The sequence below is a fragment of the Ostrinia nubilalis genome, chromosome 27 (genome assembly GCF_963855985.1).
Source record: "Ostrinia nubilalis chromosome 27, ilOstNubi1.1, whole genome shotgun sequence".
In the NCBI taxonomy this organism is placed as follows: Eukaryota; Metazoa; Arthropoda; class Insecta; order Lepidoptera; family Crambidae; genus Ostrinia; species Ostrinia nubilalis.
The window spans coordinates 1,258,902-1,277,328 of record NC_087114.1 but is presented as its reverse complement, the minus strand read 5'-3'; the positions used below and the strand labels follow the sequence as shown (position 1 = coordinate 1,277,328).

General features: G+C 37.3%; 2 protein-coding genes across 2 annotated transcripts in view; one reads left to right on the top strand and one right to left on the bottom strand.

The window, feature by feature from the left end:
- The first annotated feature begins 1,510 nt into the window (after positions 1–1,510).
- LOC135084961 (uncharacterized) lies at positions 1,511–15,341 on the top strand. The gene is made up of 10 exons (XM_063979717.1): positions 1,511–1,553; positions 7,529–7,621; positions 8,101–8,262; positions 8,593–8,762; positions 9,248–9,377; positions 9,880–10,021; positions 10,762–10,853; positions 11,272–11,413; positions 12,442–12,638; positions 15,064–15,341. Exons 2-10 carry the CDS (start codon positions 7,543–7,545, stop codon positions 15,183–15,185), a joined length of 1,236 nt encoding a protein of 411 aa, XP_063835787.1. The 5' UTR covers positions 1,511–1,553; positions 7,529–7,542; the 3' UTR covers positions 15,186–15,341.
- Positions 15,342–16,044: 703 nt separating this feature from the next.
- The window catches only part of LOC135084738 (uncharacterized), an 82,178-nt gene continuing 79,795 nt past the window's right edge, over positions 16,045–18,427 (bottom strand). Inside the window, exons 20-21 of the mRNA XM_063979477.1 lie at positions 18,093–18,205; positions 16,045–17,424 (exon numbers count right to left, since the gene is read on the bottom strand). Coding sequence (XP_063835547.1) covers positions 17,305–17,424; positions 18,093–18,205 — 233 coding nt within the window. The 3' untranslated portion in view covers positions 16,045–17,304. The remainder of the gene's footprint in view (positions 17,425–18,092; positions 18,206–18,427) is intronic.

Genomic DNA, 18,427 nt, shown 5'->3' with positions numbered 1-18,427 from the left:
GAAGAAATTCGGTCACATTGTTAGCTTCTTTATTAAAAATACAATTTACAAGAAACTTAATAACTGGAGATGATGGAACGTAATAACCGTTGTCGCTTATGATGTGACTAGCGGCCGCCCGCGACTTCGTACGCGTGGATCCCGTTTTACCCCTTTAGGGGTGGAGTTTCGTAAAATAGTTTCTATGGACTTTTTACACGGCGCTAGCCGCTAGCCCCAAACTAAGCAAAGCTTGTACTATGGGTACCTAGACAACGGATATAAACATATTACTTAAATACTTTTTTTTTGTAAATACATACTTATATATACCTACATAGAAAACACACAGACCCGTCACAGAAATTAAAATTCATCATTTCAAAAATCAAAAAATCAAAATCAAGAAATTTCGAACCCGAAATCGGAATCGAACCCGGGACCTCTTGGCATAGTAGTCCGTTCTGAACCACTACACCAAACGGCCGACTTGATTTGAACGGCCGAGATGATTCAAAACAATATTTAAAACCAGCTGAAAACTGTCAAGTTAACAGTAAAAGTGCAGTTTCAGAATTTCTTGAAAATTCTAGACAAAAGCTCGTAACTTCTACCTGTGGAGGCAAGTAATTTCCCAAATGACCTAGCCGGGAATTGAACTGCGAACTTTACACCATTCCACCACTCCTGGTCATCAAAGTACACGATAATACCAGATATATCGCCTCTGGATACTTCCTATGTGGGGTGGCCATGTTTTTTGTATCAGACAGGATAAATCCGGGCTAGGATTTTTTTAGAGATACAACAATACTCTGCATTTTCTTTAAAAAAATACATTATAAAAATTAATATAAAATTATTAATAAAAAAAAATCAAACACTATCAAATTAATTAACGCTGTAGAAGTAACGCTCTATCACATTTCAAATATAAAAAAATACTAAATAAAATGGTCGAGGATTCCGGATAAAGCTCGCTTACACCATCAGCTCGATCTTTACTTTCCTTCAGATGAGATGTAGTCTACGGGTTTCACCATTGTGATTATAAAGAACTCTACATTGAGGGAGTTCATTCCCTTTCTTATTTACTAGAGACAGATGGAGTATTTGGTCTACATTCTCGATGCTGGCCAGATTAATTAGATGGAGCCTGATATTCTCATATTTAATTTTCTCCTTTAGTTGCCTCTTACGATATCCACAAAAAGTGTGGGTGTGGTCATATTTTAATCTGCTTTAACCACAAGGCACGGTAAAGTCAGCGTCTAAATAGTTCGCGACACGCAAAGTAGCCAAAAAGTTCGCAACACGTCTTTGTTACAATTGGAATAAGGTTATGTTGTCAACTTTTTGGCCACTTTGGGTCACAAACTATTTGACGCTGACTGTACTGTAGAAAAATCTATATTTTTTTATACTTCTAATCAGGAATGTCCGCATTTCTCCCGTAGCCTGGTCACCCTACCCACAACCAGCTTCTTGAGAGGTCATTGCCAAGGCGACAGGTATAAAAGAGAGGGAATGACGTAACTATCGTAGTTCTCTCTCGCTCGTCGACGCAGACGCACGTAAGTACATTTTTTTGTGTTTTATGTACTTTTACGAAAAAATTGGTTCGAGTGAATTAAAAAATGATTTATTACCCTTTTGGGCAATTTACATGAAATTAAAAATTGTGGTGAACAAAATTGATATAGAAAATATTTTTTGAGGATCTAGTAAGCCTACCTAATTTTTTTGTGTACCAAAATTAACGAATAGTGAAGACTTTATAGAAAACAAAAATTTGAAAACTGTCGTAAAAAATATGTGCGGTCTTTATTTTTTTAATAAAATTGTTGGCTTGAAAAATCTCTACATGTAAAAAACATCATAATAACATAAATACAGTGTTAAGTGTACCACATAAAAACCTACATAAAAAATTGAATTTTCGTATTTTAATTTATGTACACACTAGCGGCCGCCCGCGACTTCGTACGCGTGGATCCTGTTTTACCCCCTTCATCTATCTTACGCGGTTTAGATTTTTTCATACAAATGTTTTTTTCCGCTAACTCCCGTTCCCGTGGGAATTTTGCAATATCCTGTTGTAACTAAGTTTCAAGTTTACTAAGGTACCTGCATGCCAAATTTCAAGCGTCTAACTTAAGCGGTTTAGATTTTTCATACAAATGTTTTTTCCCGCTAACTCCCGTTCCCGTGGGAATTTTGCAATATCCTGTTGTAACTAAGCTTTAAGTTTACTAAGGTACCTGCATGCCGAATTTCAAGCGTCTAACTTAAGCGGTTCAGATTTTTCAAACAAAACGATTTTCCCGCTAATTCCCATTTCCGTGGGAATTCCTAAGTATCCTATAACCTGCCCAGGAGTATGAAGAATAATTGTACCAAGTTTCGTTAAAATCCGTCGAGTAGTTTTTGTTTCTATAAGGAACATACAGACAGACAGACAGACAGACAGACAGACAGACAGACAGACAGACAGACAAAAATTTTACTGATTGCATTTTTGGCATCAGTATCGATCACTAATCACCCCCTGATAGTTATTTTGAAAATATATTTAATGTACAGAATTGACCTCTCTACAGATTTATTATAAGTATAGATAACAAAATATTAACCCTATCACAGCTTCGGAATAAGAAGATGATAAAAAATAGACATTAATTAAAAAAAGACAATAAATTCATAGAACTTAATAATGACTTTATTTTCTATGAAGGTTCCTACCTAACTCATAGAAGAAAAAAAATATTTCGAAAGTAAGGTATTCAATCAAATAAAATAAAATACTAACATTAAAAAATCTTAATTTTAAAAAGAACAATCGAACCCCCAACCTTTCAGTTTAACCACTACTCTATCGAGCCAATGCAGTTATTTCATAAAGCCAATTTCGTTAGATTTACGTTCACTAAAATATTTTAAGTGTCAAACTTTGGTACTGGCTAGTCGTTCGTAACTAAGTATGAAAATACGTTAGTTTTGTCTGAGAATGTGCATTCATGGAAAATGTACATAAAGTAAACTCTGTGATAACTTAGGTATATGCAGTTGATATAAGTTCTAATTTACGATAAAAATGTGTAGTGCGATGTGCTGTCAAAAAATCTTTTTAACACCTTGACTGCCAAAAAAAACCCAACCACTGAAAGAACAATAGGTTAATTATAGGAGTTTGAAGTTACGGAACTTTCAGTCATTTTAGTGCATTTTAAGGACAGATAAAAATAAAGTGTACTTTACAATAAGAAAAGATGATGATAATAATAATAAATAAATCTTTGGACAATTTCACACAGCGCCAGCTAGCCCCCAAGTAAGCAACTTAATGAAGATAAGAGAATGGATATACAAGTACTAGGTACAATTATATGCATTTTACAGAGTTATTTTACTGAAGGAATCTGGTATATTTGAAAACTTTACAAAGACTGGTAAGTGTAGTGTTTTAAATTTTATGGTATTTAGGAGTTTTAAAAGCTCTACAATAATGTCCGATTTTAGATAATAAACACAGCATACTTAATATTTAATGTATTTATTGTATGGCGCCAATTTCAATGTCATATTAACCATGTATCCATCAACCATACTGGTGTTGGAATTTTATTTTTTTGAATTTGAAAACTTAACTTGCCTTCATATACGGTATAATTTTTTAAGACTTGGGTAGAGTCAATGCCCCAAATGTTCAAAACACCGTCATTAGAACATAATAATAACCATCTGCTTGCTTTTCAGTGCATATCTGTTCAGTGATTTGTTGTGTGTTGATAGATCAGTCAGTAATGGTCGCCTTATTTAAAAATGATACTGCTTTCTGTTATCTTTCCCGACGACTATTATCCGGGCCTCTTCAAGGCGAGAGTGAATAGGCACTTACAGGGCAGATATGTGCCATCCTAGACTGCATCTCACTTAACACCAGGTGCGATTGCGGCCTTAAAAAAATATTGCTTCCAAAAATATCTCATGACCATTGAACGTGTTAACTCATCTGCATAGTAAACTTATCAATGCATTTTATTAAGTTATTGTGAAATATTAACCGGTAGGCTACCGTTAAGTTCGACGACCGGAACTGGTAGTTCGATTTGTGATGTAACTTTGAACGATTGAAGAGATTGTCTTAATTTAGGTTGTGATACAACCAAATTAGCTAGGTGAACCGACGATCGTGAAGGTCGCGGGTGTACCTGGATGCGGGCAGCGCAGGACCGATCATTGTGTATATCTTTGAGGAGGCCTTTGTCCAGCAGTGGACGTCATTTGGCTGAAACGAACGAACGAATCTAGATATTTTGAAAAAAAAATGGCAGAAAGCAATTTTGTTTTTCTTTTTGTTTATGCATATCAAGGCATTTGACCGCAATCGCACCTGGTGTTAAGTGAGATGCAGTCTAGGATGGTACATATCTGCCCTGTATCTAAGTGCCTATTCACTCTTGCCTGGAAAAGGCCTGGATTATAGTCTTCGGGAAAGACAGCAGCAGGCAACGAATTCCAGTCCCTAGCTGTTCGCATTATAAAAGAGCTATCGAAACGCTTAGTGCGAGCTGGAATTAAGCTTAAAGTTTAAGAATTAAACTTAATTAGGTTTTTTTAAAGGTTTTTATATGCTATAAACTATGTCTAAATCCATTGCCCTATGTATCTCCGCAATCCTCATCAAAATCGGTTCAGCTATACGTAAAATTGTACCCACAGACAGACGAAACGATTTATTTTCGCCTTTATTTCTTTTCATGCCACTGCTTATGCAATTGTTGGTCAAAATTGTTTGCTCTTGCCAGGCATCGAACCCGCATACCGCAAGCTCCCGTTATCCAAACGCGTAGGCTTCAAGTGTTTTCCTTCTTGGAATAATATTTACTAACCTAACGAGGCTCCTACGACAAACTATTTCAAAAAGCCCATCAGTTTTGAAGTTTTTAAGACCTTTGTTGTACCTACAGTTTTAGTACATACCTACCTAATTATTTTGACCCAATAAATTCTTTATCATAGTACTGCTGAATCTGTTTATTAAAACCACTATAAATTAAGGTTTTTGGTTGCTTTGTAACTAAAAAATAATAATGATGTCATCGGCTGGTATTGTCTTACAAAATCCATGGGAATTTCGTTTTGAAAGTCTTCAAAAGTACGTTAATTGACTGGTGATGACAAATACTCTAGTTTAGATCTGAAACTTCTTCTAGGCCCATTTTATTGTACCAAAGCAGGTGGGGTTAAGTTTGTGGGTAGTGGCATATTATGTAAAACTCTAATGAGAAGCCATGTGGTTCAGGCAGAGTAGAATGGGACCACCACCCACCACTCTTCCCGTGGATGTCGTAAGAGGCGACTAAGGGACATGCGAGCATCAGGCCTCCCCAACCTGTCTGGCCAGCGTAGGGAGTGTAGGACAAATCCTCTTGCCTCTGGTAAATTAGAGCGTCGTGCTCCTGCAGTGGATACTGAATGACCTGATGATTATGATGATACTAGCAAGTTTATTAGTTATAAATTATATTAATATCGTTAGTAACATCAATACAATTCAATCTGACTGTCTTATTGGCTGGAACGGGACTAAGTGGGACCTCTCGTTCCCATCGCTGCAACTCCTGTGTAGCCAGGATCTACAGCTTGACCGCCAAACCCAACCAGTAAAGGTCAAGTTTGTCCCGGGGGAAAGTTAAACTGTCATTGGACCCGCAACGAAATTATTCAGAAGAACATAATAAATAAAAGGAGTTCGAAGTTAGGGTTCAACTTCCCTCCAGTGTAAAGCAGGTGATAGGTGACAAAACAAAGGTTTTATTAACCTTTAAGAAAAGATACACCATAGACTAACAAGCAATAACTAAGTATGGGAACCTATCTTGTACGCTTCGGGACTATTCCCACCTCTCGTTCCCACCACTGCAACTCCTGTGTAGCCAGGATCTACAGCCTGAACGCCATAAAAACCCTACCAATGAAGGTCAATTTTGTACGCTTATTGGTTAGTAACCAACTACTAAATAATACAAGACTACTCGTACATCGATTTAAGAGTTACTTGATCCCGTTTTGTTGTTGCAAAAGCTTGTCATAAAAGTACTTACTTAAGAGATCATAAATCAATCACTGAACAGTTAGTTTAATCTTTAAACAAATATCTTTTAACGGTACAACTGAAGGTAGGAAGAAACTTGTTTGCTCGGGTGTCGTTATAAAATAACTGTCTTACGATGCCGTTAGGTTATGTCTATCGGTTAATTAATGAACGTGAAGTAAAAAACAATTATTTGGTGTGCCCTCACGGTTTTGAACTTGTTTTTAGAGTTTGTGAAAGAACTAGCTTTTGAAAGCTCCTTCAATAGGGATGATGACTGGGTAATGAAATCGAAATTCTATTTAGTCCGTCAGACAGATAATAAAAAAAAATTGGACACATATCTTTTAATTTTTTTCATAATCGAATAATTACAGTATTATATTATTATTGAGTTAAAATGTCGCGTGACGTCACTTTTGAGTAAAATATCTAGTCAAGCGTGACTCACGTAACGCGCCATTTCAACTCGATGTAATGTAGCACTGTTATTATTTAATTATGAAAGAAAATAAAAAATATGAGTCTAATATTTTTTATCTGTCTGACGGACAAAATAATAATTGAAATTTTGTCATCTAGCCTATTGCCAATCTTCTACTATATAAAAATAAGTCGGGTTTTCCTTCCTGACGCTATAACTCCAGAACGCACGAACCGATTTCCACGGTTTTGCATTCGTTGGAAAGGTCTCGGGCTCCGTGAGGTTTATAGCAAAGAAAATTCGGGAAAAGGGGGTAAAACGGGATCCACGCGTACGAAGTCGCGGGCGGCCGCTAGTCTATACTAAAATTGATTAAATTGTTACTAATAATATAAAGTTGAAGTTTGTTCGTGTGCTTGAACGCGCTAATCTCAGGAACTAGTGGTCCGATTTGGAAAGTTATTTTTGTGTTGGAAAGCCCATTTATTGAGGGAGGCTTTAGGCATTTGTCCAGCAGTGGACATCTTTGGGTGATTAACGATCGAACGGAAGAAAGATACGATAAATTCTTTGATACTCTTAAATAAACGCAGTTATGATAAACAATAGTTATTCAAAGCTAATCAGATATCTATATCCGCTATTATGAAATGTCGATCTAAGATAAATCATTTACGGAATAGTTATAATAAACTAGCTTTCGGGCCGCGGCTTCGCCCGCGTGGATTTTTTTGTCACAGAAAGGCTTTATCGCGCGCCCTGTTTCAAAAACCGAGATAAAAACTATTCTATGTTCTTTCCCGGGACTCAAACTATCTCTATGCCAAATTTCATCAAAATTGGTTCAGTTGTTTAGGCGTGAAAGCAAGAGAGTTACTTATGCATTTATAATATTAGTATAGATTAAATTGACGAGAAAAGTAATTCATATTTTATTTTGATTTTGTTTGATTTGAATTTTGAAATCAATAAATCATTCATCAGCCGGACTTACGAAAGATTTTCAGTGGTCTTTTTGTTTGTTTCAGAAATAATACACAAGATGGAGCTAAATCTGCTGGGCAGAATATTTGTGCTGTTCGCGGCGGCGCACTACGGGGGCGCCACCGACCTGCATAGAAGTAAGTTGCCCTTCTGGATAATAGATGGCGCTACATAACAGAGTTTTAAATTTTTTAGATCCAAATTTCGTATGACTACCTACGTATACGTATAAATTTTTATGTTTATGATTCGAACGTAATAAAGCTACTTTTATCGAATAATTAAATAAAATATTATAAAGATAAAATTCAGTGGCGTTAATTAATGTCTACCGAACTACTAACATATTTTTAATAACTTGAATGGAGGGCATCGAACCCACGACCTACTAGGTACTACCTATTTACTAATGTAATGCCTGAAGAAAAAGCACTGGTTCCACTGATTTTTAGACAAACAACATAAAACTAATATTTTGCATTAATTTATCAATGCCTTAAAAATGTTATTCTTTCAAATTTTTGGATCCTAAGAAATAAAAATCACCAAAGGATTTTTTTTCCATCAATTTGTAGTAAGTTGATGTACTAAGTCTTAATAACTACTCCATCCCCAGGTATTAGACAAGCGCCAGGCAGTATATTCACCGTGGGCAACGGGGAGCCGTGCCTGGGGTCTGATAGGACCACGGGGGGCGTCTGTCTGTCAAGGAACCAGTGTAACACTCAGGGAGGGAAGGCGGTCGGCTTCTGTGGGGTCTTCGCTACGTGTTGTTCTTGTAAGTTTACAAATCCCAGTAAAAAAATTTTCATGTAAATGTTTGCCAAAGAAAAGTATGGCTCGCACTGTGAAAAAGTTATAAGATCTCATGTAGAGCCAAGCTTCTAACTCTACACGCCCTCACAAAATCACCTCACCTCAGTCAAAATGTGGTACTATGGCAGATGTCTAAAACATTGGAGTTTGCGAATAAAAGTTCTCTTGAAAACTAGACCTAAAATCATTCACAAACTGTACTCCACTTTTGTTCACATTTCAACGCTAGATGTCACCTCTACAAGTTCTACTTTCTACCTACTCCTAAGTAACGAAATGCACTATTTTTCAGTAAACGCGTGTGACGTCAGAACCAACACGAAGGTGGCCGTATTCATAAACCCGCCTCTAACCCGAGAGTCCTCAGGCTTGGAGTGCTCTTACAATGTAGAAATCAACAACAACAACGTTTGCCAGATGAGGATTGACTTCGAAACCTTTAATTTGGCGCCTCCATCTACCGTAAGTGTACTCTTCAATATAGATGGCTCTAAAAGCAACACTAAAATTTAGTTCCGCTACTCTGTGACAGATGGCAGTAAAAGCAATTTAGATGCTTTTTCGACATTGAGTCAGTACTTAGTTTACTTAAATTTCGCTAGATGACGCTAGTATATGACACAATTTTTATAAAAATAATTAAGTCCTTTTGTGATTTTAAACGTTTTTAAACATTGTAATCATAATAATGAGCGTTCCCAATGATGATCATGATCAACAAAGCAGAATTAGTTTAACAATCCATAAATGTTATATTGTGAAAAACTGATGCTTTTTGTAAATTTTCTACTCGACGCTAGATGGCACTGACCCTACATTAAAGTTCCAAAAAAATACAATAGAGGGCAGCAGGCATGCAAATTTTAGTTGTTCTACTCAACAACAGATGGCGCCATAAGTATTTTTTTTGTTTCGTGGAGCCATAATAACGCCTTTTACATTCACAGGTAGAACCAGTAGAGAATGTAACCCAGCGCCCCGGCTTCACTTGCCGCAATGACATCTTCCAAATCACCAACTTGCAAGCCAACTCCGACGTCTTGCCGTCCCTTTGCGGTGACAACAATGGACAGCACTGTGAGTGTTCTTTATGAGAAAACGTAACTAAACATCTAATAACTAGTTTTAACTAGGTAATAACGTAATAAGGACACGACACGAGAAAAATACGTGTGGCCTTAGTGAAGTTCTAACTAAAGCATCCTTCCTAACGTCTAAAGCGTCCTTCAAGTAATCCTAGGGCTTAATTAAAGCCATATTTTTTGCCTAAGATGGGAATAGAAACGAACTTTCGCTTGCCGGGTGACTGCTCTCACCATTTGATCTACTTAGATATAGGAGGATAATAATGAAGCATCCTTCTCAAGCATTAAATCGACCTTCTCAAGGTCTAAAAGCTTTTTCTTTATGAACTGTACGGTCTTGCAAACGCACGACTAAATGACGTCCGACGACATAAACCATAATATATTCGTCAAGCTAAGGTCTATCTTCCTTTCCAAGCTCCACAGAGCAATTCCTAGGGTTTAACTATCACTATAACGTCTTTCCCAAGCTTTAAAACCATCCTCTCTTTCAGTATACGTCCGCGTGAACGCGTCCACCAACAGCCGCTCCATCCGCATCAACTTCAAGATCGCAGACCGCAGCACGCAGCCCAACCTGCCTCAAGCCACGTGGAAGATCAAGGTGACCCAGCTGGAGTGCTTCAACACTCTGGGGTGAGCATTTTTCTTCTACTTCTACAGACATTTTAGAAGCAGCTGACCAAAGCAATTTAAGATGTTGCCAGTCATTTCAAATATCAAACTTATGATTAAGTACAGCTTGAATGAGTGCTTCGAAACGTTGGTGTGAGAGTTTGTATTCAGACTTATACTTAAGTAGATAATTTTAGAAGTCGTCGTACCTACCGAATTCCGTCCACTACTGGACGAAGGCACGAATTACCACAACGACTGGCCCTACGCAGTCTGCATCTAAGTAGATACAGTCCACCCAGTAAGAGGCCTGCTTACACTACGTCTACGTACCTACCTAATACCTACTACCCGTTCGCGCTAAGTTTGCCGGTCCGTGGAATGCGCATCTCCTCCCCCAACCGCGATTATTTTACGCAAATACACATTTTTTATCAATATTCATAAATAAAAATCATTTTAAATGTAGTTTATTATAGTTATAGACGCTTCCCTTCGAGTGACGTCATATCGCCAGCGGCAGACTTAAAGCGAACGGATAGTATACCGGCCCGTAGTCGCCACTCGAGAACTTTCAGCCCCAATGGCCATCAGCTCTACGAGACATGTGCCCTACCTACTGACACTTAAGCAGTTGCCACTAGGCAATAAGCTGCGACTTGGCAATTCTGTAGTCTATATCTGTTACTTTGGTTTTCCTACGGATCTTCCCATTTCTCTAGGTAGTCATTATAAATAAATTATTATAATTTTCTTTACAGAAAATACCGCGACGGCATCTTCGAGGCGATCACCTCCTCTCTGCCCTCCACGCCCCTCACCTCATCCGCTGACAGAGACGAGTACCTCATTGGTGAGTTACGAATACCTTATTGAGATATTTTAACGATTTTTTCTGTTTAGCCCAAAGGTTAACTGACAAAGAAAAATGACGTGAAAACGGGAAAAAATATTTTTCACGCCTAGATACGAGGTCACGGGCACAGTTCGTTCGTTTGTTTTAGCCGAAAGACGTCCACTGCTGGACAAAGGCCTCCCCCGAGGATTTCCACAAAGACCGGTCTCGCACCGCTCGCATCCAGGCACCTCCCGCGACCTTCACCAGATCGTCGGTCCACCTAGTGGGAGGCCTGCCAAGCTACGTCTTCCGGCTTGTGGTCGCCACTCAAGAACTTTCCTGCCCCAGATTCTGCGGGCTATGTCAGTCACTCTGGTTCTCCTACGGATCTCCTCATTTAGTACCTAAATAACTGTCTACTTTCTACCCCCAGCGCCCCCCGGCTGCCTGCAGTTCTACCCAGACCGCGCGGGCACATTCGAATCGTTCAACTACAACCGAGGTTCGGGCCCGTACATTGCCAACCTGGCTTACGCCTCGTGCTTCAAAAGAACACCTGATGTTTGTGGTATCAAGTGAGTAGACAAAAATTACAAGTTACGGACATAAAAATAGAAAATAAATAGGTATAGAACGGGACTATTCCCACCTCTCGTTCTCGCCGCTGCAACTCCTGTGTAGCCAGGATCTACAGCTTGACCGCCAATAACCCAACCAGTGAAGGTCAAGTTTGTCCCGGGGAAAAGTTAAACTGTCATGGACCCGCAACGAAATTAAGGACATAGAAGCGACAACAGCCCAATGGTTTTGGTGTTGGACTGAGAAGATCCGAGGGACGCGGGTTCGATACCCACCGGCGCCGCTGGACTACTTATTGTGTTGAACCATGTTGAACCCACTCGTAACACAATTATTTTAGCTTTCCACGAGGGTTAATGAGACTTTAAAAAAATACTATATGTAGGTATACCTACTTGATGTTTCAATATTTTCGAATCATGATCGACAGATTAACAAATAGACCCCAAATACTATCCGTTCGCTGCTGGCGATATGATGTCACTCGAAGGGAAGCGTCATATCTTTATCAAACTATATTTAAAATTTTATTTATTATTATTGATAAAAATTTGCGTAAAATAAGACACATTATTTGCTTTAATCACTAACTAATTGCGTTTAATTGCGGATGAGGGAGAGACGCGCATTCCAAGGCCCGGCAAACTTAGCGCGAACGGGTAGTAGGTACCTACCTAAGTATTGTTTTTGAGGTACCAACATTTAATTGATCTAAAGAGTGGCTAAATATTGTTATGAGAATCTACAAAATCAGCACCCACGACCTTTCGCTTGCCGTGCGACTGCTTTTCCATTCCAAGCGAAAGTCCATGGGTTCGATTCTCACCGCCATATATTGTTTACAAAGAAAGAAAGACATATTTATTTGGTACTAAAAATAGGATGATACAAATCAACATAAAAAGCAAAAAGAATAAAATTGTTGTACCAAATTGGTCTCTATACAGTATGACGCCATTTAGTTTGAGTTAAGTAACTCTTAACGCTAGAAATTTTAATAACTAACCTAAAACTCTTCAAACAGGCTAACATCAGCGAGCTTCGAGATGGCCTACCGTCAAGAAGAGAACCTGTACCTCGACACGGACTGCCAGATCAACCCGGTGACCCAGGGCGCCACGCAGTCCGAGGACTACCTCTTCATACCTGAGGCCGAGACCACGGACGGCCTGAGAGGCTCCAAGTTCTGCGGGACTAGCGCTTCTAACCAGATTATTGCTTGTGAGTTTTATAGATCGTTTCATCCACGAAGACGCACCCCACCAATTTTTGATAGAGGGATTGCGGGTACGGGGAGTTTGATCCGAGCAATCCGTAAGGCATTCTTGTAGTGTGAAAACACGTTTATAAATGAAGAATCAGAGTTTTTATTAAGGGTCTCATTGAGACAATTATGTAACAATCATATAGTATTTAAATTACTGGCTTTCCGCCCGCGGCTTCGCCCGCGTCAAATTTTGTCTGTCACAGAAAAACTACCTATATCGCGCGCTGTTTAAAAAATCGGGATAAAAACTATCCTATGTCCTTTCCCGGGACTCAAACTATCTCTATGCCAAATTTCTACAAAATCGGTTCAGTGGTTTAGGCGTGAAAGCAAGACAGACAGACAGAGTTACTTTCGCATTTATAATATTAGTAAGGATTACACGTTGGGCGCCACGTAGCTCAGGTGAGCCTCGAACTACAATACTGTTGTTGTAATTTGATTGTCACATTTAATTTCATCCAATAAACCAACAGCTTACGTTATTGTTTCTGGTCTAGTAATAATTTCTAGAAAGAAAAATATGGACTCTACTTATCCTACCTACATTATCTACATGCACAAAACTTGAATTTAATTTACTTCGTGGGACGACAAAAAGAGGATTCTACTAAACATTTACCGTTTGTAAAAAACAGGCGATAAAACACAAAAAACAAAGTACAAATAGCTACATATTTACTGCTTTCTAACCACCACAAAAAAAAATGCTACTTACCCATTTTGCAGCTTAGCGTTTCAGCAACGCCACGGAATCGCCTCTTCCTCCAGAGTAGAAAATTAAATGGTTGAAGACACTATCACAATACACTATCACTTCACAAACACAATATAAGTTCAAAACACAAAATAGGTCTCACGAGGTCAAAATATGGGTTCAAAGTACAAGATGCACGGTAGACAAAAATGATTGCTGTCTCTGAACTATAAAAGGTTACTGATTGACTGACTCACTCATCACGAAATCTCTGAAACTACAAGCTTTTGTGCAACAATTTTGTGCTACAAGTGCTGTCTCGAATTTTGCATGGGGGTTCCTTTTAGAACGTAGGTGCTCACTAAGACGGGATTTTGCAAAATTCAACCCCTAAAGGGATAAAACGGGATCCACGCGTACGAAATCGCGGGCGGCCGGCTGCTGGAAACTTCTACGGTAGAATTTTCCAAAAAAAACGAGTCTCCGGTAACGCGACGACGACCGGAGTCAACCACGATTGTTCGCAAACTAAAATTGACAAAAAATAATAGACAAAAAGCGGGTAGTTTTAGTCAATTGAGATACTTTTTAAAGAGTTTTTATGGAAAAACTTAACGTCATAGCAGGTTCTATTTTCAAAATTAACCGACCGACGCTCTTGTTTATTTCAAATTAATTTGAAAATCGAACAAAATAGGTTTTTTGTTTAGTCCTTTCCAGCAGGAAAAGGCTAGGGAATTACGTCACACAGCCAAGTCTTCAGTATTTTTTTGCGTAACTAGCTTTTGCCCGCGGCTTCACCCGCGTGAAATTTAGTGTCACAGATCGGCATAAATTATAGCCTATATGTTAATCTGGGTTACAAACAATAATACTGTAAAGTTTCAACAAAATCTGTTCAGTCGTTTTTGCGTGAAAGAGTAACAAACATCCAGACATCCAGACATACAAACTTTCGCATTTATAATATTATAGTAGGATATTAGTAGGACAAGGCAGAGGTATTTGACCACAATCGCACTTAATTAAGTGAGATGCAGTCTAGGATGGCCATGTTAAAAATTTCGTGCTTGCTCGAGTCGCTCGGATGTTTTATTTTTATCATTCTTACTCATAAAAACAGTGGCCCTAAAAATGGAACGGAGATAATTATACACCTATTTGTTAAATTCTACCAGTACGCTCACAAACCCTACGTCATGGAATCTTCTAAGACAGACAGACAGGTTTAGGTTGGTGGTAGGCCTTGTTCTAAGTCCGCCTGGCTAGCTAACCACCATCTTACCTAAGTCTGTCGCCATAACAACAATGTTAACAGCATTGTTGTGTTCCGGCAGTTAGAGGTAAGATAGCCAGTTCCTCCGTGGTTGAGGATTCCGGGTGAAGCTCGCTTCCACCTTCGGCCTGATCATCACTTACCATCAGGTGAGATACAGGCCAAGAGCTTCCTCGTTGTGGATAAAAAAAAAACAGGGCTTACAACGCGGTCGAATTAACTGCGCACTTGGCGGCCGTGACGTCACATCGTCGCTCTGGCACGAACTGGGCGAACGCGGGTGAGTGCGAGGGAGTATCATTCTAGCGGGGTGCGCAGTTTACTTGACCGGGTTATACAGGGTTTTAAAAGTAACTTTACCTTCCAGTTTAGTACATCTTTTTAACTACATTTTTTTTTCTTACAGCAACACCACCAGGCCCGCTCTACGTACACTTCCACAGCGACAATCTGGTGACCGACGACATCGCAGAATCCGGCTACAGATTCAACTACAACGTATTGAACAACTGCTACCTCAAAAAGTAGACAATGTACCTGAGACAGCTGTCAAAAACGTCAAACTTTCGTCTTTTCTGGTGCTTTTCAGCAATTTTCATGACTAAACGTAAAATTTTTAGTATTTTCTGAAATTTTCCAGTTGTTTTCATGAATAGATCGATAATTAATTTTTTTGTAACCCCTTGTTACTTGTGACACTACATATTATTTGAATTTTTAAAGGTTGTAAAAATAGAAACGTTGACACCTTTTCATTTACTTTGACACTTACTTTATACTTTGACACCTACATTTGTATAAAAACTGATGCATGTTATATTTGACATTAAAATTTATATTTCAATGTAGCAATTATTAATAAAATTAGTATAACGCCTTGGCCACGTATATAACTCTTTGACAGGAAAAAGGGGAGTTTTTATCTGTCAAAATAACTTTAATGCATTTATTAGTATTACTTTTTGATGGGGCAGGTTTTTTAAAGAATTCCTATAAGACTGAGTATTACTTTTGTGGTCTAAAGGTTTTTCTATAATAAATAAGATAATTTGATAACTAAGTATATTTTTATATGTGGCTAATGATTTTATACATTAATTAATAAATGATGCCAGTTGAGTAGTTTTTAAGTTAAAAGTAATATTTAAGATTTACTTACTCTCTGATTACGAATTTTGTATTGAATTATGAAAATAAATTATTGTTTTATACATAAATTTCGTTTTTTTTTTAAATTTCTATTAAAAAGAACATTTATAACTTACACTATAATTATGACGTTAATCATGGTATAGTTCTAAAAAGTACCTACATTTTGATAAAATATAAATTATACAAACCCTTAACAATAATAATGGAAGTCATGGAATCAATAAATGGAGCCAACTTTTAGTCTTTATACATTTATTATTAAAATATAAACAATATTTTTAAAACTTATATAACTGTTACAACCTTACCATTACTTATACACAGGGTAAAACAAACATCAAAAAGTATAGTTTTGACATTTACCTAAACTTAATAATAAACCTTCATTTAATGTACAATGAAATGCATCTTCTACATAATATTTTATGTTAAAATGACTATTTTTATTCGATAAATATGTTGACGTGTGAAAAAAGCGGCATAAAATGATTCTGATGGAATTTTTACCATGAAATTTTAGCATTTCTCTACCCTCAAATCAAAATAAACACGTACTAAGAGAATTGATGAAAATATATTTACATTAATATGCAATTTCAAAAAGGCACCATGTGGTTCTTGTTTGTTGATAAACATTTTCAATATTTTTATATAAAAATTATATTCAACTACATAACGATTACATTACATCCCGATTATACTACGGTATGCATTTTAAAAAATGCGATTAATTTAAGAATATTTTAAAAACCTATCAAAGAATCACAAAAAGTCGTTGAAAGCAGTCTTATGTACATTTTAAATTTATATAATCCAAGTAAAAAAATATGTTTAAACCTCTTAAATGCAAAAGTGTTTTTGTTTGTTTTATATTACATTATACAGCTAAATTTAAACATTTTTTAAGTTTATACTAACACCAAAATAATTTACTTTTATCCACAAAATCATTATCCACAAAATCAAATGCTACTTACTTTATTCAGATCTTTCAATACAAATATTATTGTTAATTCGTCACACTTTTTAAGTAAATTCGTCATTAACAACGAATACTTGCCACGAAAAATACATGAAGTGTGATAAAAACCATGATTTTCCCAAAACCATAATTTTCTCTGTGACGAGTTGACTGTGTGGCAAATCTACAAACTTTTTTTTTTAATTTTCAGTACCAGATTCACATTAAATTTCTTTTCTACATTTTTTTTTTTCAAAATATACTAGTGAAAAATCATAGGATTTCCTCTAATTTACCTTCATTTTCGTCCACTAATAGTTTTTGTAAGCATACTGGTCTATTTTAAATGAGGTTTTTAAATATTTTTCTTTTAAGGCCAATATACTTACAATAAACTTGTATCTGCAGAAAGAAGGGCCTCAAATTCAAGGGCTTCTCATCATGTGTTTTAAAATTTTTTTCATCTTGAAAAGGCCAGTACTTTCATTCAAGTATTTTTTCCTTACGCATAGGCTGTTTTACCTACAAATACCTCTATCTGTAGAAGGGAGGCCCCCTACTCACAGTGTAGGTAGAGAGAGGAATGCCCTTCGTCCCGTATATCGCTTCTGGCGCGTTCTCATACTCTACGTCGTAGTATATGCCTGTTTGGTTCTGCAACAAATAATATAGTAAGTATTGTTGTTTTTATTAATTTAAAAGTTTATTGCCCAATGCACATTTATTACAAGGAACTAAAGGCGAGCTTAATGCCGTATGGCGTTCACCCAAGGTCAGCTTATGAACTCAGAAAATTGAGTTAAGAGAGGTGTATACATTTTAAGCCTGTTAAAACTGACAGTCATATATTTTTTTAATTGTATTATGGCTATATATTAAGATTCAATTGCAAACTCTATAATCATAACAAAAAGGACTATACTTGTACGAGTCAACTCGCACATTTTTTATTATGTAAATGATTCTTGACTTGCACCTTATTCATGCACTTTGGACCTACATTTGGGACTTTGGTAGTTCTAACGTTTTTAAATCAGTGCAATAAAGCATTCGGCAGCTAATACACGTCTTTCAATAAATCCCATCAGCGGTTGATACGGCGTAGTTGTCTGACATCTTGACATCAGTCTTACTTTGCCACCACATCTTACATCGGTCCTTCGAGCCGGATGCAAATCAACGCATCCATTTATGTACGACTCAACTCGCACAATACTAAAGAAGTTGATCTTGTAATTACTGGATAATATTTCAGTCAGTTGACTACAGTGGCAGTTCTTGAGTGTTCCTTTAATCTGCAAGTTTTACAACTAAGTACTTACGTGCATACTCCTAGCCCTAGACTTGGGCCGCGGCACGAGTAGATCCGCTCGTTCCTGCACGTGGCTGGACGCTTCCGAGCTGGTGGACTCCGTCGCCATGTGGTTGGTATAGCCTGGATGGAAAATTATGTGATATAAGTAATATTTATTTATTTATTTATACTTGAATGCCAAAAATATTAACATTAGGCGAACTTACATTACTTGTCATTGGAACTGTATTAAAAAGTAAAAAGTAAAAAAGTATTTATTACTAAAAGATGTCACATTGTACAAATTATTCTGGCGGTCTCTGCACTAAGCAGGAAAGCTTGTATCGCAGCGGCCAATACGAA

Bases quoted from the DNA above. Each gene is read 5' to 3' on its own strand.
- LOC135084961 (XM_063979717.1), top strand. From the start codon at position 7,543: ATGGAGCTAAATCTGCTGGGCAGAATATTTGTGCTGTTCGCGGCGGCG. The intron at 9,378-9,879 runs GTGAGTGTTCTT...CCTCTCTTTCAG, and splicing joins TGACAACAATGGACAGCACT to TATACGTCCGCGTGAACGCG. The intron at 11,414-12,441 runs GTGAGTAGACAA...CTCTTCAAACAG, and splicing joins CCTGATGTTTGTGGTATCAA to GCTAACATCAGCGAGCTTCG.